The 26,163-nt window shown below is 38.3% G+C and overlaps 1 protein-coding gene across 2 annotated transcripts in view; it reads right to left on the reverse strand.

Annotated features, from left to right (window-relative positions):
* The window catches only part of SMARCA1 (SWI/SNF related, matrix associated, actin dependent regulator of chromatin, subfamily a, member 1), a 93,249-nt gene extending 85,304 nt beyond the window's left edge, over nucleotides 1-7,945 (reverse strand). For both annotated transcript variants that reach the window (XM_054577001.1, XM_054577000.1), the window contains exons 1-4: nucleotides 7,649-7,945; nucleotides 2,469-2,555; nucleotides 439-605; nucleotides 22-122 (exon numbers count right to left, since the gene is read on the reverse strand). In XM_054577001.1, coding sequence (XP_054432976.1) covers nucleotides 22-122; nucleotides 439-605; nucleotides 2,469-2,555; nucleotides 7,649-7,825 — 532 coding nt within the window. In that variant the 5' untranslated portion in view covers nucleotides 7,826-7,945. The remainder of the gene's footprint in view (nucleotides 1-21; nucleotides 123-438; nucleotides 606-2,468; nucleotides 2,556-7,648) is intronic.
* Between the last annotated feature and the right edge of the window lie 18,218 nt (nucleotides 7,946-26,163).

Genomic DNA, 26,163 nt, shown 5'->3' on the forward strand with positions numbered 1-26,163 from the left:
CCAACATGATAAAGTACTCACATGAAGGTGACACCTCAAATCTAACACACACGTTAGATGTCTTCCGACTCTCTGAGAGCAGCTCTTCATCTTCTTCCTGTTCCGTGCGCCTGTGGCGGTAGCTGAGGTGAAAAAAGAAACACCTTCTTATTGAACCCAAATGCTAAAGTGCCAATTAAGTCAGTATACATTGCCAATATATTTTATGGAAAAAAACAAGTTATCTAGGGTCTTGCTCAGAAGTTTGTAGAATCAGCCTACATTTTTACTAATTAACTGCTAGTGAGAAAAAATATTGCCTACAAAACACACTTGCACTAACAATAACCTTATTTTTTGAACATAAAATTATACTTAATATATGAAGAGTGTATGAGGAGAGGGAGAAGGAAAGACAGGAGGAAGAGAGAGGGAAGAAAGAGAGAGGTGCCAACATACTCTCCAGCAGAAATTAAGCTCTGTTTGTCATCTTTCTTTATTCGAGGACGTCCCAATTTCATGTTTAGAGGAGATGTTGGAGATTTCTGTGCTGAAGGTTGAATAAAATGCGCAAAAAGTTCTGTTTGCTTCAGTAAAAATTCAAATCTCTTCGCTCGGTCTGCTTTCTAGATCACAAAACAAAATAAAAAGTAATAATTTTCTTTTTCATGCATTCAAAGTTATTTAACAAACACTTATATTGTACTTAATTTGTACTATGTTCTAAGCTTTAACCATACTAACCCATTTAATTTTCTTAATAAACCTGTAAGATAGGTACTAGTATTGTCCCCATTTTACATATAATAAAACTGAGGTACAGAGAGAGTGAATAACTTGGCTCAAGCTCCCACAGCTAGTAGGTAGCCAAATCAGATGGTTTGAATAAAACCGAAATGATCTGCCAGGCTCAGTAAATACCCCAATAAGTGGTACCCTGCTTAAAGAATTGGGTTCAAAAAGCAAATCCCTCTTACCGAACCATAACAATTTTCTTTCCTAAAAAGTTTACAAAATTAAATGTATCATGCACCCCAGATATAGAAATATAAATTAACTATGGTATACATATATACACATCATAAACTGAACTCTCAAGAATTTTCAAGTTGCATTTAGAAACAATTGGTATCTTAGAATAATGTGTCACCTTGTCTCAAAATATTTTCAATGTTATGGTGCAACAGTGTAATAAACATTTATCTCTTCAATTACAGTGATCTGGATATTTATGATAACAGTATACAAAGTTTCTCCACAAAGTGAGCAGGAATTTGGAGGAAAATGCACACATGCACACACACGTGAAATAGTATATTAACTATTGAAAATTGGTATATAATTTCTCAATAAATTGTAAAAGGTCATATAATTTGTACCACATAAATGCAATAAAGTTTTTTTCACTAAAAAAACTTACAAGACCAAAAGATGTATTTATTACTTCATTCTAGATAAAGAAAGGAAATGAAGGGTTCTTTTTATTCACAGAATAGAGGATATTTGATTGCTAATGAAGAATGCATAATTAATAACACCAGAAACTTACAAGAGTTTATTAACATAAATACAAGAATTAGACAAAATATATTCAGACCAGTAGCTGGAAGGAGGCCAAAACCTTTTCGTTTTATGTTACCATCCCTGGAATGCTGTTTTTAGAGCTGTTAAAACATTAACTATCTATGTTAGATGTGGCATTAAACATTAAGGCATGGAGCTCTGTAAAATCACTATGAACCCAAAATATACTTTATCACTCTTTATTTTCATAATATTACCACAAAAAAGAAACCCTCAACAAAAAACCTATATTTTAACTACCTGTTAATTTTTCTTTTGAATTGACCAAGTTCACTGGTCTTAAAAAAAATCCCAAGCATAAAAATCTATAGTTAGATTAAACCTAAAATATGGACTTTAGTAACTAAAAATTAAATAATTAAATCTATAGCAAAGCAGTAGGTGTGCATAACTAAGATTATACTACTAAACACATAATATTTTCATGCACTGGGCAAATGTCCTTCCCTCCAAAAAACGTATTACCATATTACGTTTCACAATATGTAGCATTCATATATCCAAAGCAAGGAAAGAGGGAGAAAAATATATCAGTCTAGCTTCATGACCTGCTTTCTTTCAGCCAAATTGATATTGCCACAGGTATTTCATTTAGTTGATAAAGTATTTCTAGCACAAAACACCTTATTATGGAGTAAAAAGCGCTGAAAAAAATGAAGAGATGTGGCTTCTAGTCCCAACTATTCCATAGTTTCTCTGCTCTTTTATTTCCTCATCTGAAAAGAGGAGATTCATTTATTCAACAACAACAACAAAAAAACCCTATTACGATATTAAATTGCTTTCTAATTCTAAAATCTATCATTCTGTAGTCATTATATATACACATGTATTTTTTAATCCTTCATATCTCCTCTATAAAAATCAACTACAATATTCACTATCCTACCCAAGAATATATTTACCATTTTCTCTTCATATTCTGGGTCCATTTCCTTTTCAGATTTAGAAGCTTTAGCAGCAAGTTTGAGTTGAAATGGAGAAACGCTTTTCTAGAATTTCAAAGAAAACCAATCATCAAATTGCAAAGCAAGGTCTTAAAAGTGGTCAACATTCTCATGTAAAGAAATTAAGAAGTAATTAAATGTAAAATAAATAAATCAACATGGGCCATGCATGGATCAATGATGAGAGCATGCCATGAAGCAGGGCTTATGATTAATCCAGTTCTGTGCACCTGAGGTCCAATAAAAAAAAAAATCCAAAGAATTGTGAAAGCCAGAGAAACAACATTAATTGAACCAAAACCCAAAAGAAGAAGCATTGAGTCTTTTGCCTATTTTTTTAACTTAAAGTGTAAGAAAATGTGTAGCCATTGCATAGGAGATTTTAAATCTAAAATACACTAAAAACTAATAAAATTTTAAAATATAGAATATACTAATACTATCAACCACGAACCAAAAAATTAAAGGAAAATAAATATTAATACTAACACTTTATGTAATGGAAACAAGCCAGAGTTTCAGAAGAATGTGATTTCTGTTCCTGAAAAAACACTGTATTTTACTGTTTCCATATTCTAATTAGAACATTTAAACTTTTTATGTAATAAAGTGTGATCATTTATATTTAAAATAATGAAATAGTAATTTCAAACTTTTGGCTTATGTTAATTTTCTCCAACCAGGAAGAAAACTATTTTAACTATTTATATTACATAAATATTTTGTAGAAGCAGTTTCTCAGAGCTAGTAACTATTAACCTTTGGTATTTAAAAAGTTGTAATTTAGCCCTGGCTGGTGTGGCTCAGCAGATTGAGTACCGACCTGCAAACCAAAGGGTCACTGGTTCAATTCCCAGTCAGAGCACATGCCTGGGTTGCAGGCCAAGTCCCCAGTAGGAGGTGCATGAGAGGCAACCACACATTGAGATGTTTCGCTCCCTCTCTTTCTCCCTCCCTTCCCCTCGCCAAAAATAAATAAGTAAATAATAAACAAACAGTTGTGATTTAGCGAAAACTTTAAAAATCAGCTACTTAGAAACACTGAAATTATCTGGGGGCTTACGTCATGCATTCTATCCTTTATAAAGACAAGCTTGTACTTGTAAATATAAATAAGTATATAGAATACAAGTCCTTCCCTGTAAGAAATCAAGAAAGAAAAGAGTAAAAACAAATATACCCTTCAGTACCAAGGCTGAGAGGGTATTTCAGCTTTAACAAAGACAAAATACAAATCTGTTTGTGAAAACTAAAGAAATTATGTTCATTTTTATCATGAATTTTGTCACTCTTCTCTTGAAAACTTAAATCATTAATCAAAAACAGAATGTGATCTTAAACATAAGAAAAACATGGCTCCAATAGTAAATGTATTTATTTCCAAGATTTACTAAAATTTCTATTCTGAAGAAATCCAAACTAAGATCAAGAAATTTGACCCTGGTCAGAGTTCAACTTTGGGCAACTGATCTGATATTATTTAGTTATTCTTAACCCAAATAACAGGCGTCTTGATTTGCAGAATCTCAAATGTATATACCATCTATGTAAAATGTTTTGAATGTAATCCTGGGTGGATGAGAATAGAAAACTGCTGAAATCCTCTCAATCCCACACCTTTTTTAATCCTCACCCAAAGATATGTTTATTGATTTTAGAGAGAGAAGGAGGGAGGGAAGGGGGGAAGAGACACAGAGTGAGAGAGAGGGAAACATCAAGTGGCTGCTTCCTGCAAGCACCCTACCGGGACAAACTGAAACCTAGGTATGTGCCATGACTGGGATGGAACCCATGACCTTTCAGTTTACTGGACAGGATGACGCTCAAATCAACTGAGCAGCCCACCCAGGGTTCAACCTCAAACTTTTAAAATGTCACATATACTATAAATCCTATTCTATTTTCAAAACAACAATTAAAGGAAATTTGGGTATCAAACCCCACACCTTTATTATTCCTTGAAATGCTATATGAAGTCTAATTTTCAAATTTCAAAACAGTGAAAATTACCCCATACACACAAATATATATGTAAGAATGTGGGACTTATAGAAAACTAAGGCTTTAATATTAGGAAAAAACATTTTACTCATTACTTTTTTAGCTTACCTTGCAGTAAAAGCCGTAAAACTTTAATTATATGCTAATTAAAATTCCTAATCTTGAACAGTACTATTAAAAGCTGTGGGCAATTACATAATTGGCACTATCTTCCACAAGAAATTTTAAACCTGCCCTCAAACCTTCTTATTTGCATACATATGTTTTCAAAAATACACTTCTCATACAAGAAAAGATAAAAGGTGCCTATGCTATTGTAATAAATTCCTCACGGGTTTTATCATCTGGTAATCTAGATACCATGAGAATGTAGCACAAAGTCATCAAGATGCCCTGTCTTAAAAGACCATGACCTTTTCCTTGATGTTTTTATTACCAAAAATACCAACTCCAGTTTACAGATAATCTAACACTGAAGTTACACAACTATTACTTAAACCAAGTAAGTTTAAGAACCAGAAGGAAAGCAAAAATGCCTTTCTGTAGCTAAATATCAGAAGTTAATTCACTAAATCTCACCTACTTTACACATCATTGAAATACTCTTTCGGAGCCTATTGTCTTTTATTTGATATACAATTCTTAGCAAATTTAATAATCTGGCTTCCCATACTACAGAGGATAAAAACAGCAGCAAATGACATGAGAAAGACCACTAGAAGAAGCACACAGTCAACAGCAAGAAGGGATGGCAAAACCCAGGACTAAAATGTGAGAGTTCCTTCCACAGCAAGTCCCTTTTCTCTGGTATTCTGGTGTAACTATTTCCCTCTCCCTGCTGCATCACTTGTATTTTTGTATTTTACAGTGTTTTTGAATGATATTATGATTTTGTTTCATCTATGTCCATTATTGTAAACAAATTTTTCTAATGAAAGTAGGTGAAGTATTTTTAAAGTGATACAAAACAGCCTGATAATTGAGGGAAGAGGCTGAGAAATTATTTTAACATCAACACACTAGAAGTGTCTGGGAGGCAGTTACTTAATTGAGGGTAAACAACCTCCTAGATCTCAAATGCCTTTGTAACACTGTCAGAGTAGAATAATTGATGGATATGAAGAAAAGGTTAATCTGCCCTTTTAGTACATCATTTAAAGGGTCATGGTAGTGTACAATGTATTTAGTTTGTTTGTGGTTTATTTGTTTGTTTTTGCCAGCGGGGAGAGGGTATCAAATTAGTTTATCTGAAGGAACGGTACAAATGAAAAAACTTAAGTAGATGTTGTGCTACTATTTAGATTTTAAAGGAAAAAAATTACAAATTAAAAAAGATGTAATGAGTAAAGTAGTAAGTTTCAGATACCCAGAAAGTTCCTGCCACACAGCACTTCATTTCCTTATGCTGATCGGACAAATGAGATACTATTATTATTATTAAGGCATTTTCTGATGAGGCTACATAGTTCATGAACATATATGTATCAACTCAGTGCTTATTATGTAGGGGGGGGGTTATTGATTCCCAGTCTTTTCATAATTCAAAAAACTTATACAACCTGGAAATTCAACAACCTTTACTGTCATACAAAAGACAGGTTAGCAGTGACATTTGCCCAGTTTAGGGACTAAAAGACACATAGATGTGTTTCTGAATTTCCCAACACTTGACATATACTGACAAATGGTATTAGGCCCAGCTTTAATCACCAATATTGTCTTACTGGTCCAAGTTTCACGTGGATCTTAAAATGCGTGTGTTTTCTCGTGTCCATTTAGCACTACAGTTATCTTTCTGTTTAGTAAACCTTGTAACAGTAAAATATGTCACTTAAGCAACTGCTGAATTTAAAATTGCTCTAATTCACAGCGAAAGATGTTCCTTCAAAAGCTTTTTATTTGGTTGTATACTCTCATATAATAATTCCAACAAAGCCACTTGAGATCACTTAAGCATAATTTTAATTACCTACCTTTTTTTAAATTGTAATATGTCTATTTATAAATGGGAAAAATCCACCTGTGCATACATTTTTCATTCTACAATTTTATTATGTATCAAAAATCCTTATGCCCCATCCTATTTTTATCTCAATTTTGCAATGTGCTTCATAGTTTTATTAGCATGTCTTGACGCACATGAAATACGCCTTATGGAGATAATATATATTTTCTACATTTGTCTTTAGTAAGTGTCTGAGCAGTCTCCCTATGTACGTTTGCAGCAGGTCATCCTGGCGAAGCGGAGTGAAAAAAAAATTAAACGTGCCTGTTTCCAGGAGCCAGCAGCGCCTACTAGGAGAGGAAGGAAGAAGCCTGAAAGGCTTGGGGGCCGGATTGGGGGACCATTTGGGTGGCCCTGGAGTGAAACACTATACCGTCGGGGGCGGGGCAGAGGGGTAAGGGTGCACACGTTGGAAATTTTCCTGAGCCAGATTCTATCGTTCCTCAGTATGGGGCTTGAACTGGGGGGAGGGGAGGGAGTACGACGCGGAGAGTTCATTTACTCGGGGTGACACCCCCACCTCAGCAGGCGAGGACCCAACGAACAAGGGATCTTTTCCCTGCCACCCAAAAGGCCGACATTGCCAATCAAAGCTGTAGAAGACTCTGCTATCGCCCTCCGCCTCCCAACCACCAGCACCTTGAAATTCAATTTTAAAAAATAAACCTCAGCAAAACCCCTCTTGCGCGAGTGTGGGATTGAAGGGCCCAGATTTCCCAGGCAGAGGCCGACGGGAAGAGGGGAAGAGGGAGTGAGAGGAGAGGGAGAGGCGGAGGCTGATTCCTGCACGGCCCCATCCCCCACTCTGCGCGTTACCCCAGTTCCGGGAATGTGAAGGGGGCTGGGGGCTGCCGAGGGATTCTCAAGCCCCCAAGCCCCCGGATAACGGGCGCCCAGCACCCCGCGCCGCGCCCGCGCCTCAGCCCCGCCCCCGCCCTCCAGGCGGTGAGAAGGAAAGGGGGAGGGGAGTGAATGCTAGACTGCTCCACCGCCCCCCAACTCCGCGCGCCCGCGGCCCCCATCCCCGCCAAGCTTGCGTGTACCTGTCGGCGCAAAAAGGTCAGGATTTGGATCCCCCCGAGGGATCCGATACAGGATTTGTCCACCCCACACACACCCCCTTCCGATTTACCTCCTTCTTCTCGCCTTTCTCCGTGGCCACGGTGGCTTCGTTGGCCGCGGCGGCCGATCCCTCCTCCTTAGAGGTGGACGGCCCCGGCCCCGGCTGCTCGTTCTCTAAGACCACGATTGTGGCGGTCGCATCAGCGGCTGCCACGGTGGCTGCCACTGCGGCGGTGTCCTGCTCCATGGCGTTGGAGCGGGAAAAGGAGAGGGGCGAGAAAGCGGACGAGGGCTCCTGGGCGGCGGCAGCGGCTGCACTGGAAAGAGCTAGATGGGGCTGGGGTGGAGAATCACTCCGCTTCCAACCCCTTTGCTCGGCCCCCCTTCTTTAAATAACCCTCAACCCTGCCCCACTTCCGTCCACCCACCCTACGTCATGGCCTCCCCCGTCACGCTCCCCCCTTCCTCCACCCCCCCCGAACGATCGCGAGACTCCCCCTCCCCACTCAGAGCCCGAGCTGGCCCCGCACGACCAACTGTTGCCTGAGTGTTGGGCGCGGACTGGAGTGGAGGCGGGAAGCCAGAGCCCCCGGCCCTGTGCAAATATGCTTTCCCACACGCCCCCAAGAGTCAGCTTGAGCTCCCCTCACAGATGTATGCACAAGCAATCCTCTTTCCCTTAAATCTACTCTTTGTACTTCGGTGCTTTCCTCTTCTTGCACAAAGAACTTTTCCTCTGCTTACAACTGTACTGTAAAAGGTCTTTCTCACCATTTGCAAAACCCAGACACACACACACACACCACCAGCAACCCCCACTCTCCGCCGGGGACTGCCCTTTCCCAGGTCTCAGGGGGACTGACTGGTGGTGCTATTCCCTCTTCATAAATTCTGCAGAAGGAAAAGCACTCCTTGAATCTCGATTGCAACTGCAAAAATTCTCTTACAAGGTAAATCGTGACTGTTGGGCTTTATGTATGTTTTATTTTCAATTCTCAACACCTCTCAGATAGCCAAGAGGCTAGGAAGGAGCCTTTCTTTGGCCATAACGACTGAATTGTAAAAATCCTGGGGGCAAGGTCAAGGTCCCCACAAAACCTGGAGTAACTCATGGTAAGTTACTATGCTGGTAATTGCTGGTAATTGGATTGAATTACTGTGATTTTTTTGGTGTGTGTTCTGTGTGTATCATCCTTATTATTTAGTAAGAATTCAATACCAATAATATCCATGATAATGAATACAATAGCATTTTGTGAAGGGTGCAACAGTGTACAAATGTCAATTCTCAAGTATTATATGAGATTCTATTTCTCCTCACTCTTTATTTTGATCAATAACGAGAAGATTTACCTCCTAGTTTTTAAATTTCAAGGACAAAAGATAACAAAACATAAAGCAAACAGAAATCGCAAAATCTACAATTTCTGAAATGAAGCAAATACTTTCCAAAGTGTAAAGAAATCATGATTAATTTCCCTCAACGCACCTTTGTAAATTATCAATTTGAAATCAAGTGTGAATTCTGCAAAAAGCAAGAAGGCACACAATCCCCTCCCCCCTGCAAATATATCCCTTTTCCTGGGGATAATACCCTAAATTTCTTTTTGTTTTAAAGTTGTATGTTTGCCCTGGCTGCTGTGACTTAGTGGATTGAGTGTCCACCTGGGAACTGAAGAGTCACCGGTTTGATTCCCAGTCAGGGAATATGTCTGGGCTCCCAGTCAGGGCATATGCCTGGGTTACTGGCATATGCCTGGATTCCCACTTCAGGGCATATGCTTGGGTTGCAGGACAGGTCTCCAGTAAAGGGGCATTCGAGAGGCAACCTATTGATGTTCCTCTCCCTCTCTTTCCCCCTCCCTTCCCATCTCTAAAAATAAATAAAATCTCTTTAAAAAATAAAGTTGTACATTTAATATTCTAAAACCTTGTAACATTTTAGGTATTATTGTTCATTTACACCTTAGTATTAGTGAGTGTGAGATCCTGTCCAGGGGATTGGTTTTGAACACAGAAAAAGAGGCAAAAAGCAAGACACTAGTGACTGAAGGAGCGTGTCACTGGGAACGGAAAGGAGGGGCTGGCGGTGCTAGCTAACTTTGCTCTGATTTTACTCTCATTATGTTCTCATTTACTTTAAATTTTCTCCCTGGTGGCCTTGTTTCTCATCCTTAAGTATACAGGTGTACTATCCAACAGGTATAGGGAGTATCAGTATAAAAGTGATATATATTACTGGAGCATCAAGTTTAGTAAAAAAGTGGGACAAAATTAACTCACTTAACTTATCATCTTAAACATCATATTTTCTATTAAAATGTGCAGACGTGTTAAGGAATGACCTGCCCACTTTGAAGTGTCTCCAGATAAGAGCTTGAGACTTCCAGTTAGACATCCTATCCCTTCCCTACTACTTGTTCAATCTTCTCAGTCATTAAGGGTTCTTTGGTGAGAAAGTTCAAGAGCACGGAGAGAGGGATGCTGAAATGCATGCATCCACCTGACTTGAGAAGGACCCTTCCAGACAAAGGTAGCGGAGGATTTCTTTTTCACCAAAGTGCAGCTATGGGAGGATAGAATTCCCCTTTCATTGTCTGGGACTTCAAAGGGAAAGGCTCAAGAAATTTGTGTATTGATATGTTCCTGATTGCAAAGGTACTCTGTTCCATTGTATTTCTCATGGCCAATGTACATTATTTCAGTTACATCATGGGCTAAACACATTTTTGTGAGGAAATCTGGAAAAGTCACATCCCTTTATAACACCTCTTCTGTGCGAACATGCGTTCCAAGTTCCAAAAAAGAATTTAGAAATTAATTTCGGGGGCAGAATATATTTGTACATTGGCAATGTTCTATGTACATATAATGCGATCCTTTCTTTTCAAGAGGACATGGCTGAAAGTGCTACCAAGTATATGAGTTTAGCTGGAAAGGTCAAAGCTTGATCCATAGACCTTGCCACAGGTTTCATGTAAATATTGCCCTTTGGCTTGTGGCAACAACTGCTATTTACAGAGCATGTGCTATCCTTATTTGCAAATCTGCCTAAAATTCACGATCTGTAGATTTTGTTCAACAACAGTTGCCTGGTTTCTGATTCTTCTCAACACCTTGCTCTATCTGCTACTACTTGCCCTTATTGTCTTTTCATTTGAAATGGTCTTTAATTGCTCTACTCCATTGAGGTTGGAGAACAAAGGAAAATGAATCCTAGTCTACTGAACAATACATCCATTTTGTCAGATTGTGAATATTTTAGTAGTCATTTTTGTATATCCAAACTTGTTTGGTAGCTATCAGAATGCATACCTAATGGTGGTCTTAAATAATTTTATAAAGTTAATAAAGGCAAAGTCAAGGGCTTGGTGTTCCTTCTCTTATTCTGCATCTGAAATTTATCATTGAAAACACAGTATGGCTTACAATCACATTGTGATCCCACTGATCAGTGTTCTTCAGAAATTGGTACAAAAGATTCTGGTAGCAGTTTCTTGCTTACAGATACTGCTATAGTAATCATTCTGCTCATGTCAGTAGCTTTCTCACCATTCTTTTCAAAGACATTCATAATAATCGCATTTTTGAAAAGGTGATGTTTCCTCAATGCTCTGTATATTAAGGAAAAGGTAATGGTAATACTTTGTGTACCTCTATCATTTTTTGAGCACCCACTATTTTGTCAGGCATTGTGCTAGATTCTTTACATATGATATTGCTAATCCTGGTAATTTTATGAAATAACTATTGTTACCCCTATTTTACATATCAGAAAACAGAGTTTTAGAGAGGCTAAACAAGTCATCTAAGGTCCCACAGCTAGTGAGTGACTGAAGCCAGATTCAAATCTCAGATTGTCTGATCCAAACCTTATCTTCTCACTTCACCTTTATTAAGTTCTCTGTCATTCACAGGGTTTTCTCCTTGACAGTAGAAATCATATATTGAGAAAACGACTGAGAAATATTTTTGCCATTGTTTCTATGGCATTCCCTCCGGGTTTATAAGGAAACATTGTCACTCTTAAGGCTCTGGTAGTAATGTATAGCCAGATAATTTTTTTAGGTCTACATAAAAGCTATTATAAGGTGGAAGCTGGAGAATAATTTGAGATTCTTGCATGTACCCAAAGTAATTATTGGAACACAAATGGGACTCAGAACAGTTAGAATGCAGGAAGGGGAAAAACCTAACAGAAACAACTTAGATGTCCAAGAAAAACTCTTTAGCAAAATATTGTACAGTACATCTCTAAGTGGAATACTGTGCAGTCATTATGAATAATTTTGTAAATATATATATAGATCTGATGACACGCAAATATGCTTCTAATATTTTTGAGTGAAAAAAGGCAAACAAGAAAATAGAATGTCCCATTTTTGCAGAAGAGGAAGGAGGAGGAGGAGGAGGAGGAGGAGGGTGAAAAACTATTTACATGAATAAATTTCCACAAAGGAAAATGTCTGGAAGGTTCTACTCCAAATATTAACAGTAGTTACAACAAGGTAGTAGGATTATGAGTGCCTTTTTATTTTTGATTTTATATTCTAGTTTTCCTTAATGAATGTATGTATACTTATATAATAAATAAATAACATTTTAAAAGATTATTTGAAAACTGTTGCTCAAAAATAGACCTGTTGAAATAGTCCCAACAGACGGAAACAGTAGAAGCAAGTAGAGTGAGTCAAAAGAAAAAATAAAGGAACAATTTTATACTGAAGAGATACTGCAGTTATTTAATGTGTAATATAACAAAAGAAATATAAATCACAGTGGTGTTTACAATGTTACTTGGTTAAGGAACTGTTTATGACATTATTATGTTAAGTTGTGTGTCAGAGGGACTGAGCCCACACCCCAGGCACGTGCTCTGACCTGGAATCCAACTCATGACCTTTCAGTTTACCAGATGACGCTCAACCAGCTGAACGACGCCAGCAGAACTTTTCTATTTTAAAAATTATCACACAAAATCTAGCTCAGGAAAAGAATATGGCTTATTTTTAAGTATTTCCCTCCATGAAATGCCACATACCCATGCATGCCCTACACCATGAAGCACATGCTAAGTAATCTGAATTTGGTTTGCATTGTCTTGCAATATTGCAAATGTTGAATATTATTAGAGGCACAATAGCACATTTATTACCAGCTTGGGCTCTACAGTCAAAAAGATTTGGGGGAAGGGTGGGAGGCAGGCTTGGGTGGGGCAGGGGAAAGAGGTGGCAGGAAAATGGAGACCAATGTATTTGAACAATAAAAAATAATTTTAAATTAAGAGAAAAAAAGATTTGGCATTCCAATTCTACCAAATTATTTAACCTCTCTATGCCTCAGATTTGCATCTGTAAAATAGATATAACGATGCCTAACTCAACGTGGTTTTATGAGGACTTAATGTAAAAGTATAGGCAAAACATTTAGCATGGCCTTGACATGTAATATGCACTCAATGGATGGTAGTTAACAACAACAACAACAAAAACATGGTAATGCTTTGAGCTTCAGATTGAGTGAGCCAAGGAAAAAGCCAGGATATGAGAAAGTCACTCTGGAAATCAGTCCTAAACTAAAATGGAAATAAGGCAAAACTGTTGTTTGCCAAGTTAATTTTTTCTGTTCATTTTCATTTATTAGGGTCAGCAATTTGGAGCAATTACACTTCCTCAAAGGTAAGCAGTAAAGAAAGGCAGTAAATGAGAGAGAAGAGGGATGACAGGATGCATCCCTACTTAGACTCTGACCTGTTAGAGGACAGGGACCATATCTGATCCATCTTTTTAAAAAAGCTACATAAAATGACATGGAAGGAAGGAAGTCTGGGGGTTGGCTCCCAAGCTACATTGAGTCTTCCACCCTCCACACATACCCTTAGATTTTATGTTGCCCCCTGTGGCTTATCCCACTTTTCTTCCTTAATTTTATCCTAGGTGTCCGTTTTTGCCAGATTTCACATGCATAGTCATACATTCATAGAACACTTTTTTAAGACTCTTTTGCAGCTTACCCACTACACGTAGAACAAGATATCAAGGACTATGATGATTTGCAAAGAAAATGGATTAGGCCCTTGTCCTCAGCCTACACCAAGAGTCTCAGACTTTAACACATCAGCATTGCCTGGAGGACTTGTTAAAACACAGAGGGCTAACCCCACTCCCAGAGTTTCTGAATGGATAGGTTTTGGGTAGGGCTAGGAATTGCCCTTCTAACAAGCTCCCAGATGATGCTGATGCTGATGCTGGTGATCTGGACCCCACTTTAGAACCAGTAACCTCGAACAGGGATCAGCAAACTTTTCCTGTAAATGGCCAGATAAATATTTCAGGCTTTGCAGACAGTAAGGTTTTTGTCACAATGACTAAATTCTGCTGCTATAGGATGAAGGTAACCGTAGAAAATAGATAAACACATGAGCATGGCCAGGTTCCAGTAAAACTTTACTTATGGACACCAAAATTTGAATCTCATATAATGAAATATTATTCCTTTTTTGATCTTTCAACAACTCAAAAATACAAGGTCTGTCCAGAAAAACTGCAGCCATTGTTAATATAACGAGAACAGTTTGTGCGACATTGATGTAATGTGCAGCCAAGAAGAGTGGACTGGAATGTGCATGCATGAACAATGACAACTTCACTGTATTACTCAGTGGGGGTGGTAGACATCATTGAGTAAGCATGTGTACTGTGTGGCTGTCACCTTCAAAATGACTGAGCAAATGGCCCTAGCTGGTGTGGATCGGTGGATTGAGTGCCGGCCTGCAAACCAAAGAGTCACCAGTTCAATTCCCAGTCAGGGTACATGCCTGGGTTGCAGGCCAAATCCTTAATAGGGGCACAGAAGAGGCAACCACACATTGATGTTTCTTTCCCTCTCTTTCTCTCTCCTTTCCCCTCTGTCTAAAAATAAATAAATTTTTAAAAAATAACTGAGCAAATAGAGCAACGAATCTGCATCAAATTTTGCATTAAGCTTGAACATTCCTCCGTGGAAACTATCTGGATGATTCAGAAGGCTGCAGCTATAGGCAAATGGTGATTGGCAGCTTCATCATGATAAAACACCACTCATGCATCACGTCTCGTGCACAGTTTTGTGGCAAAACATCAAATCACCCAGGTGACTCAGCTCCCCTACAGCCCCTGATTCGGCACCCTGTGACTTCTGGCTTTTCCCAAAACTAAAATCACCTTTGGAAAGGAAGAGATTTCAGACTGTCAATGATATTCAGGAAAATACAATGGGGCAGCTAACGGTGATTGGGAGAACTGTGTGAGGTCCCCAAGGTGCCTATTTTGGAGGGGACTGAAGTGTCATTGTCCTATGTACAATGTTTCTTGTACCTTCTATCTTCTATAGTAAATGCCTCTATTGTTCATATTACATGGCTGGATACTTTCTAGGCACATTTTGTATAAGAACTATTCTTAGTTTGAGGGGCATCAGGCTGTGTTTGCTGACCCCCACGTGAAAGAGACTCATTATCTAAAGGAAACAAAGCGAACACAATTTAAAAAATAAAAACATACAGCAATAAACACACGAAAAAGTGTTTGACCTTAATAGTCATCAGGGAACTGCAAATTAAAACCACAGTGTGTCCTAGCCAGGTGGCTTAGTTGATTGAAGTGCCGTCCCACACACCAAAAGGTTGCAGGTTCAATTCCCAGTCAAGGAACATACCTAGGTTGTAGGTTCAGTCCCTGTTCAGGACTCATACAAGAGGCAACCAATCAATGTCTCTCACATCGCTCTCTCTCTCTCTCTCTCTCTCTCTCTCTCTCTCTCTCTCCCCCCCCGTCTCTCCCCCCTCCCCCTTCTCTCAAATCAATAAACATACCCTCGGGTGAGGATTAAAAATAATAATAAAATAAAATCACAGTGAGATACTTCTACACATCCACCAGAATGGCCAATTGTTTAAAAAGATTGCCAGTACCAATAGTTGGTAAGGATGGAAAGCAATGGGAATTCTAATATAATGCACATGAGAGTGTAAATTGCATACCCACTTTTGAAACCAGTTTGGCATTATTTACTAAAGCCGGATACATCTGTATCCTATTGTGGTAGAGAAACAGAGATGTGCCACCCATATTCTCCTTCAAGAAAGGCCACTCTGCACAGATACAAGGAATACTAGCAATAGATAGCCTCCAGGTGCCAGTTTCTTGAGGGTCTGCCTTAACTGCAGAGAGTTGCTTTACCCAAGGTCACACTGTTCCTAAGGTGAATGAGCAAGGTAGGAGTGGAAATGAGTGAGGCGTGATTGCAGAACACAGGACTGCTTGTTCTAGCTTCATGTCAGGTTGACCCAAGCTTTGTCAGATTTGTATCACAGTTCACCCTTTCCCTCTGCACAGTTGTACTTCCTTTGCTTTACATTTATTGATTTTTGGTCCCTAATAAACGTACTGTACTCAACACTCCATTTCAGCTTTTGCTTCTGGAGAACCCAATATGCAACATCTTTGACTCAGTAATTCCATTAAGATAATATACCCTAGATAAAATAATTCATATGTGCACCAAAAGCTATGCACAAGAATTTTCATAGCAGCTTTTATTTATAATATCCAAATACAGGAAGCCACCCAAATATCCATCAATGGGAGAATGAATGAACTATGATATATTCATATGATAAAATAATACACATAAATGAAAATAGCAGCTATATACAACTACATGCATGACATAATATTCAGTGAAATAAGCAAGATGTAAAAGAGTGCATACTGTATGTTGCCATTCATATAAAGCTCAAAAACAGGTTAACAGTATGGCTGTATTCACAAGTGATAAAACTGTAAAGAAAAGCAATTAGGTGATTATCACAGAAGTCAAAATAGTGATTAATTTTAACAATCAGTATGACTTGAATCTTGACCAATCCAAACAAACAGAAGTTTTATACTTCATCAGAGTATGCTGGCTCAATATCAGCCCTGGTTTAATTCTGGGTGGGGAAAGAAGGGGTGGAAGGCACCTGAGAGGGAGATTTCCAAAATGCTAACAATGTTCCATTTCTTGACCTGGATGAAAGTTACATGGGCATTCACTTTATTACCATTTGTTTATATAAAATAATTTGTTTATGGGTGTGTATCTATACACACATATATACACATATAATACATATATAATATGCACATTGAAAGAAAGAAATACAGACATACTATAAAAAATATAAATGTTTTATAGTCATTTTAATTTTAAAAGTATAATTATAAAGCCCTGAGGAGATTGTGGGGGAGTAAAGAGTATAATGATCAGAGTGATCATGTACTTAAGCATTCTGTAACAATATGATAACAAAACAAACCAACCTTGAAAAATTCCAAGAGGTTCTACAAGAGGTACACAGAGACACTGTTGTTCAGAAGAGAGAGCATTCTTTTGCAGCTGAGAGTTGACAGGACAAAAGCTTCACAGAGGAAGGACCATTTGAGGTGATCACTGAAGTATAGAGAGGATTCCAGTGGGTACAGTTGCAGAGGAGGTTGGATGAAAAAATGACATTAACAAGATGGAAATAAGAAAAAGCATGTGATCAAGAAATTACATACCAGTCAAAATGATTACAGTAGCATCTCACAACTTGTTTTGCTGCTTAACAACCTTAGGAAAATTCTAAACCATGCATTATTTTCTCTAAGGAATAGTTACAGTTTCCACAGATACCTACTGAATAATTACTCTGCTAGGTGCTAAGGGATACAGCCATCCTAACAAGTCAGACAAGGTTCCAAAGATTATACTGCTTATATCAGGGTTTAATTTCACCATTCTTCCAGAGAGCAGAAAACAATCTAGGCTCATCCACACAATGGGTGTGTGTGTGTGTGTGTGTGTGTGTGTGTGTGTGTGTGAGAGAGAGAGAGAGAGAGAGAGAGAGAGAGAGAGAGAGAGATTTCATGATTAAACTCAATCAGATTTAGGGTCACTCTCTCCCTCCTTCATGACCCTTGTATTGATTTTGAACACCAGACTTTATGTATGATTAAAATAGTCATAGTGAGAAACTGGTGTCCACTTCTTAGGCTTATAATATATTCTACACTGGCCTCCCCTGAGATGTAGTCACCCTGTCATCCCTCCACACTGCCATCCATTAAAGTGGCCACCTCCTCATCAGAACTCTAATGGCATGGTCCTTACTGTTACCCAAAGCTGCTTCCCCTCATCATGACCACAAGACCCCAGCTTCTAAGTTCTCTTTTTCTACTTTCCTCCTTCTTCTAGGTAGGAGGCTCTTACTTATTAGGGTGGAAGAATGGGATGAATAACCTAACGCGTCTTGCCCAGCAATCACTCTTCCCTAAATTTTCTTGTTACACTCTGGACCGAGACAGAAAACAACCTAAAATCCAAGAGTGTTCTGCCTTTCCTGTGTGACACCAACAATGGAGGTGAGCCAGCCTCATGTGTCACTGCCTGCCTTGATAAGGGTCACAGTGTCAAGGGTACAAGGGAGTTCAGCTCATCTTCATGGATTGTCTCACTGGATCCATCAGTGTAGATTAAATGTCACAAATAAAAGCTGTTTTTAAGACCTGATTGTAATTTTTTTATTTTCGTACTTTAAATAATATCAGCTTACTTACTTTAATAATTTCTCTGTTTTGCTTCTAAATGATGAGATTAAAGATATGGTTTTGCTTGGCAGATATGGATAATTTTCATTCCCAAATAAGTGAAAAACTGGGTTGAATTTAGCCATAAATCTATTTTCTCTTTTAGGATTTTCAAATTACTAGGAAGATCTTTATGTGCCATGTAAGAATTTTGATCAGATAAATGCAGCTTATGGGTCTGATGAGTAGCATCTTGAGAATTTGTAGAATTTTTATCATTTTTATGGCTTATATTTCAACATCGGCATCTCCTTGATTCTTTGTAGATAAATATTAAACAACTTATGACCAGTTTTTTTTTAAAAATTAGCAATTTGTAAAGATCAAGACAAAGATGGCAAGTTAGCACTACTCAACTGCATGGTTAACAAAGTATCTGAGTCATGAGCACACACATCTGATTGCCACTAACCACTGCACATGTTCAATTTCTAAGGGAAATAAATGCTAGATAGAGCATAGTATTTTTGAAGAGTGGTTTTGGGAGGCAACTCTGAAATGGTTTGTTCAGGACAGACTCCTTGGAACATTAAATGCCAGGCTAACCCTGTAGTCTTTCGGTTCTTATCTCCAATTTCTGAGGCAAGGAGGAAAGTAGGCCTGGGTAATTACAGACTTGGCTATGGGATTCACTAAGCAGACTGGAGAGCCTATCCTAGGAGAGTGACATAGGACAAAAGGAATTAAGAAACTAGCCAGGGGAGAAACACAGTAACAAAGGGAAGGTGCCTGTCACCATCTAATGAGCCTTTCCCACCCCAACTTCTATAAGGAATGAAAAACATTAATGGAAATATGTAACTAAAAATGAGTTCTTCTTTATGATTTTCTGTATGGAAAGAAATATCTACATTGGACTTTTGCATATGAAAAGCAAGCCTTTTCAACTAGTGGTGGTTTAAAAATCAATGAATCATTTATGCCTCTGCCTGGCCTGCCTTCCAGGCTCTGGCTGCTGACTCACCTATGCAAAATCTTCCTCCCCAGCCCCATCTTTGTTAGGCAGGCCTGTTTTTGCCTTTGCAGGCCCAAAGCTCTCTTATTTGTGAAGGCTTCAGCCTGCATTATATTAAACATATTAAAATACATCTAAATCCTGCATTAAAAATATTTATATTTTGCTATAAATTTTTGAAAGGGCTTTTTAAAGTTTGCTCTTGAAATTATTTGTGCATAAGTAATTTAATTGATACTGTGATTTCTCTATAATCATTACACATACTTGGAAATTCTTGAAGAGTGAAACAATCCAACCTAAAACTTGTTTTCAAAGACAATAATTTTTTTAATAAATATAAAATTTAATAATTAATGAACTTGGAACAATGTTATATTTTGTAACCATTTAATTATATCATTATTATTTTTGAATTTACTATTTTACTACTTTATTGTCTCTTTTTAAGATCTAAATTTTTTAAAAAAATTATTTATTTATTTTTAGAGAGAGAAGGAAGGAGGGAGAAAGAGGGAGAGAAACATCAGTGTGTGGGTTGCCTCTTGTGCACCCCCAACCAGGGACCCCGCTGACAATCCAGGCATGTGCCCTGACCAGGAATTGAACCAACAACCCTTTGGTTCACAGGCCAGCACTCAATCCACTGAGCCACACCAGCGAGGGCTAAGATCCCAATATTTTATTTTGTCTCTAAAAAGCCCATAAATGCTAAGCACTTAGTGATAGTTATCTAATGGATAAAAGACAGGCACTGAGCACCCATTTAATTGTGTGTGTGTGTGTGTGTGTGTGTGTGTGTGTGTGTGTGTGGTGATGATGGTGAAGGTGGTGAGCTTTGTGTTTTCTTGAAGCTAGAGTTTCATTTATTTGTGTTTTGTCTAATGACCATTTGTTCTTTGCATTGGATGACTCTTGCATGTAAATATAAAGCATAAGACCTTTATTTGGTTAAGGCAAAATGCCATCTGATAGATGAGAATGATCAGAACTACGAGGGAGAACCCCCCCAAAACAGAATTTATTTGTTAAAAATTGTGTATTTATTCTTATATGTTTAAACTTCAGTCACCTTCAAAGTACTCTCCATTTGATGCAATATACTTTAGAGACATTTTTTTCACTGCTCAAAACAGTTTTCAAAATCATTGATGTTGATGCCTTTTAGTGCTTCTGCTGTTTTTTTGTTTGTTTGTTTGTTTGTTTTACCCCTCCCACATCAGCAAAATGTTTCCCTTGAGGACTTTTTTCATACAGGGAAACAAAAAAAAGTTGCTAAGGGGTGAGATCAGGTGAATAGGGAGGGTGGCGCACAGGGGTTATGCCGTTTTGGATCAAAGACTGCTGAACACTCACTTGGCAGATGGATAGCAGGAGTAGAGAAAATATACCAAGAAGATGTATATAAATATACCAAAAATATGCATCTGTGGTGTGGGAAGGCACGCTCGTAAATCACCCATCATGAAATGGGCAAACACATTGAAAAGTTCTTCAAAAAAACATTCACTGAAGCCAAATGCAGCCTCTCACAACATTGCCAGCTGGTGCACTGATACAGATGGGTTCCTAGAACACTCACCTAACAGGAGAAGCCTGTACTACAAGGGGCTGCCTGCCAGAAGGTAATTCTGGGGTGGGAGTTGGGTCCCTCCTTGTATACGTTAAGGAATTTACTATAGAATTGACAAAATTTAAGTTATGGAATATAAAAGGTGAAGGAGAAGCAGAGTTCATGGATAAACCTGAAATTTCAAACTTGGATACCTAGTTAAACAGTGGTATCATTAACAACCACAAGTAAGCCAAAAGGCAGTTGTGAATAAAAAATGATTTTTGGCAACTTACAAAAACGAATTCACACATACAGAAGCACATAAGTAAGTGTAGCCCCCCCTCCAAGTGATTCCCCCCAATGGAGATATAACAACTTGCCACAGGATCGGGCCTAGGGAAGTGACTAATTTTGTCAAGGTTGCCTTTGTCCCCTCTGCTAGCTTTAGGCTGAGGGGATTCCTATCTTCACCTAACTTTGACTCCAGCTGTTTCAGTGCATCCTAAACACCACATTAGACTCCCTCACCCCATGACCTTCTGCTGTGCCTACTATACTAATTCCCAAGCCTGGTGCATTTTCTCTACCCCTGCTTTCCATCTGCCAAGCATTGCCAAAGGAAGTTACAGACGCGTGCTCATTAGGATCACTATAGAAATTCATGCCATCTGCCTCCCATCAGCCTCTCTCTGTTGCTCTAAAACCCTTTATTAACTGTCCTGCATTCACTATCACTCTCATCAGTGCCTTCCCTCCCTCTCCGCCTACTTAAATTCTCAAACCCTCCTCTACTCCCAACTTCAAATTCATCAGATTAAATGTGATAATTCAGGTATCGCAGGTACCATAGCATCTGGCACATCAAAAGTTCTAAATAAACACTTACTGCCCTGACCGGTGTGGCTCGGTTGGTTGGGCGTCGTCCTGAAAAGCAAAAGGTTGCTGTTTCAATTCCTGGTGAGGACACACGCTGGGGTTGCAGGTTCTCTCCTTGGTGGTGCACATACGACAGGCAACCAATTGATGTTTCTCTCTCATATTAATATTTCTCTCCCTCCCTTTCTTCCTCCCTTTCTCCCTCCATTCCTCTCTCTCGAAAAATAAATAAATAAAAATTTTTAAAAAGAAATTAATAAATAAAATAAACACTGTTATTACTATTAATACTGAATGAACAGCAAAATATGTTGGTTAAAAAACTCAGGCTTTGGATTTAGACAAACACCAGTTTGAATCTCGTTTCTGTCAATTACTAGTTGATGAGCAAGTTGCTAAAACTCTCTGAGTCTCGGTTTTTTCAACTTTAAAGTGGAAACAGTATCACTACTTTATAGAGATTTAGTAAGAATTAAATGAAAGTATATATGTAAAGCCAGGAGGAGAGTGTCTGTCACATGAGTATCCAATGTTAGCCACCAGGATTAGGTATTATTGTTGTTATTACAACATCCACTTACTACTTTCTTCTGAGAAAAATCATCATTTCCCCTGTGAGAGACCACAGTTTGTAGTGTCCTCACCTCCATTTCTTCACAACCTCTTATTATTTACAACATGAGCAGGACACTGTTTTAGGTGTTGGAGGAGGGAGTGTCCTCTTCTCTAAGGTTGATACCTCCATCTCCACCTTGGATCCTAGTTCTTCCTAATCACCAAGGAGTTTTTCTTGCAGCCTTTCTGTTTTCCTCTCCTCTTCTAATATCTTAAATGTCCTCCTTTTCACTGGCGCCTTCCCCTTTGCTTTAAAGTGGCTTCAGGCACCCTGATCAGGTGGTTCAGTTGGTTGGAGTGTCCTCCCATAGGTTAAAAGATTGTGGGTTTTATCCTGGTCAGGGTGTGTTTGGCAGGCAACCGACCAGTGTTCTTCTCTCACATCAATGTTTCTCTCTCCGTCTCCTCTGCCCTGTTCTTCTCTCTCTAAAAATCAATAAGCATATCCTCGGGGAAAGATTTAAAAAATAAAATAAAGTGTCTTCAGGTTTTCCCAAGTATTTCTGTTTGACCCTTCTAACTAATTCAATTAAATTTTATTTCACTCCTTTTCATTTCCAAACTTCTTCAATAGGTGGTCTCTCATCTCCATTTCCTCATGACACAGTCCCTTCTCAATTCTCTGTCACCTTGTTTCTACCCTCACCACTTATTGAAACCACTTATTTTGTGGTCTCCAGTGAACTCCGTGACACTTCATAAGAAAGTCTCTCAATCCTTATTTTCTTTGTTCTGTTTTCAGCATTTGACATTGCTAACCCTCCCTCACATATTATTTCTCTGTTTTTCATTCTCATCAATTGCAAACAATTTAAAATACAGGAAAGGACATGAAATACAAAACCAATATATGTAGCAACCACCCAAATCTATCAAATCTTGCAACATCAACTTTCATATCATGTTTGAAAAAATAAGTATTACAGATATAATTGATATTCCCTGTATGCCTCTCTCCAGTCTCAGTACTCTACCTCTGTCATATTTGGTGATGATTATGCCCTTTCATGCTTTATATACTTTTACTATTATATCTATGTAGCCATAAGCAACATACAATATTTTCAGACTTTATATAAATGTTATATCGTACATGTTTGCAATTTTCTCTTTCTGCTCAACATTGTACTTTTGAGATCTAACTCTGTTAATATATATAGTTTGAGTTATCTATTGTAATTTCAAAATAGTAATCAACTTCATGATTATTATGATTTATTTATCCATTCACCTGCTGATGGACATTTAATTTGCTTATGTTTTTTTTTCCCTGAGATTGCAGATAATGCTGCAATGAACATTCTTTTACATGTCTCCTTGTGCACAAAGTATAGAATTTTACCTGGATCTGTAGCTAAAAATTGAATTTCTGGGTTGAAGTGTATTACACACAATTTTATTATGTCACATCAAATTCCTTTTTATAGCGGTTCTTCCAACATACACTCCTTGCAGTGTCCAGAGTTCTATCTGTTCTACATCCTTAACAACAGTTGGTTTTATCTAAATTTTAATTTTTGCCAAGCCAATGGTTGTGAAATGGTAGCTCATGCTTTTAATTTTCAATTTCCCTAAAGAGTAATGATTTGAAGCATCTTTTTGTGTCTTTATCGGCTTTTTGGGTTTCCTTAACTATGAGTTTCTTACTCATGTAGTTTATAGATTTTTCTGCTAGTTTTCTTTTTTTCTCACTGATTTGTAGGGGTTCTTATATATTCTGGATACTAATTCATTCATTCATTTAATCTATATTTTTCTAGCATCTACTTTGTTATAGAAATGGTTCTAGGCACTGGGAATGGAATAATGAACAAAACACACAAAGATCTCTGCCTTCATGGAACTTACATTCTAGTTGGGGGGAGGTAAACAATAAACAAAATTAATAAGTAAAACAGGTAGAATAATGGATACTGAAAAATCCTCTGGAGAAAATAAATAGGGAAGAGTGATAAGGAGTATGTGTGTAAGGGATTGGAAAAGGAGATTGTTGAACTACAATTTTAAATAAAGTTGTCTAGGAAAGCCTCACTGAGAAAGGGATATTTGTGCAAAGACCTGAAGGAAGGGAAAGTGCAGGCAGGATAAACAGCAAATGCAAAGGCCCTGAGGCAAGAGTGTGCCTGGCAACAGTAAAAGACAAATACCATATGATCACACCTATAAGTGGAACATAATCAACAAAACAAGCAAGCAAGCAAAATATAACCAGCAACATTGAAATAAAGAACAAACTGACAGTAACCAGAGGAGAGTGGGGAGGAGGATAAGGTCAGAAAGAAGGGGAGGGGTCGTCAAGGAACATGCATAAGGGACCTGTGGACAAAGCCAAAGCAGGGTAGGATCGAAAGCGGGAGGTGGGGATGGGGGGGAGCAGTGGGGGGGGGAAATGGAGAAAGCTGTACTTGAACAACAATTTAAAAAAGAGTGTGGCTTGCAAGTCCTAGGAATAGCAAGAAGCAATGTGACTAAGCAGAGTGAGTTGGAGAGAATGGTAGAAGAGAAAGTCAGAAAGGTGATAACTGGAAGTATAGAACCTCCCAGGTTATCCTTTGTCAGTTATATGTATTGCAAATATCTTCTCCCAGTACGTGGCTTGTCTTTGAACTTGTTTAGGTTGTCTTGGAGTGCATACAGTTTGGAGTGTAATATAGTTAAATGTGTCAATCAATTTCCTTATTGTTTGTGCTTTTTAATATCTTTTAAAAATAGTTATTTTTTAGAGAGAAGGGAAGAGAGGGAGATAGGGAGGGAGATAGAGAGGGAGAGAAACATCAATTGGTTGCCTCTTGCATGTGCCCCTATGGGGGACTGGGCCCACAACCTAGGCTTGTACCCTGACCAGGAATCAACAGGTGACCTTTCGGTTCATGGGCCAAAGTTCAGCCAACTGAACCATGCCAGCAAGGGCTGTGCTTTTTAGTATCTTAAGTAATCATTCTCATTCCCTATCCCAAGGTCATATGGATGTTCTCCTATTTTCTTCTGAAAGTTTTAAAAGGTCTGCTTTTTCACATTTAGATCTTTAATCTACTTCGAATTGAATATTCCCCTCTATTGTGTGAGGTAGGGATCTAATTTTATAATTTTCCATGTGGAGGATCAATAGTCCCCTCACCATTTAGTAAATAATCCATTTCCTCCCACTGATTTCAAATGCCACATGCTGCATATCATCTTTCCATATAAATACGATCTGTATCGGGGCTCTGTATTCTGTTCCATTGGTCTATCTACTTCTGTACCACACTATGTTACTGTAGGTTTAAAATATATAGTCCATTGTAGATTCTTGAGCAAATTAGTAACAATTGAAGCATTCCTCTGGGAATAATATCCTTACAACTGCCAACAGAATAAAATGGTCAAAGGAAACATCTATAACAAAGGCTTACAGTAAAGCGATGGTGATGCGAATAGAGAGAAAACACAGAATCTAAAGCTAATTCCAAAGAAAATATTAACAAGGTTTGTTGATTGATTGGGTACAGAGAAATGAGGAGAGAGGAAGAAAGCATAAACCTTTAAAATTTCAAGCCTGGGTGACTGTGAGAAATTATGATGAGTTAGTTTTGTTATTCAGTGCTGTGATAACAATGGGGTATATTAGGCAAGGGGTCAGGGCCAGGGACATAAAATTGGTCGCTGCTTGTATAGAGGTGACCTGTAGGGGGCACGAAGGTCTGAGCTTTGGGAATTTTTCCGATTTAGAGGGTGGAAGGAATCAGGAGAGGAAGGGACATCGGAGAGATAAGATAACCGGCGGGGTGCATTATAACCGTAATAAGGATATTTTGAATGGTTGGCTCAACACCTTTCAGTTCCCTCGTAGGCATGACTATGTTTTGTTTCTATGACAATCTTCAAAGTCTCAAGAACAATTTTGGTGTCACGGGCAGCATTTAAAATGTATCCCTTGTTGGACGTGGTGGAGA

The sequence above is a fragment of the Pteronotus mesoamericanus genome, unplaced genomic scaffold (genome assembly GCF_021234165.1).
Source record: "Pteronotus mesoamericanus isolate MK-2021 breed Mesoamerican mustached bat unplaced genomic scaffold, CSHL_Meso_final contig_40, whole genome shotgun sequence".
NCBI classification, from domain to species: Eukaryota; Metazoa; Chordata; class Mammalia; order Chiroptera; family Mormoopidae; genus Pteronotus; species Pteronotus mesoamericanus.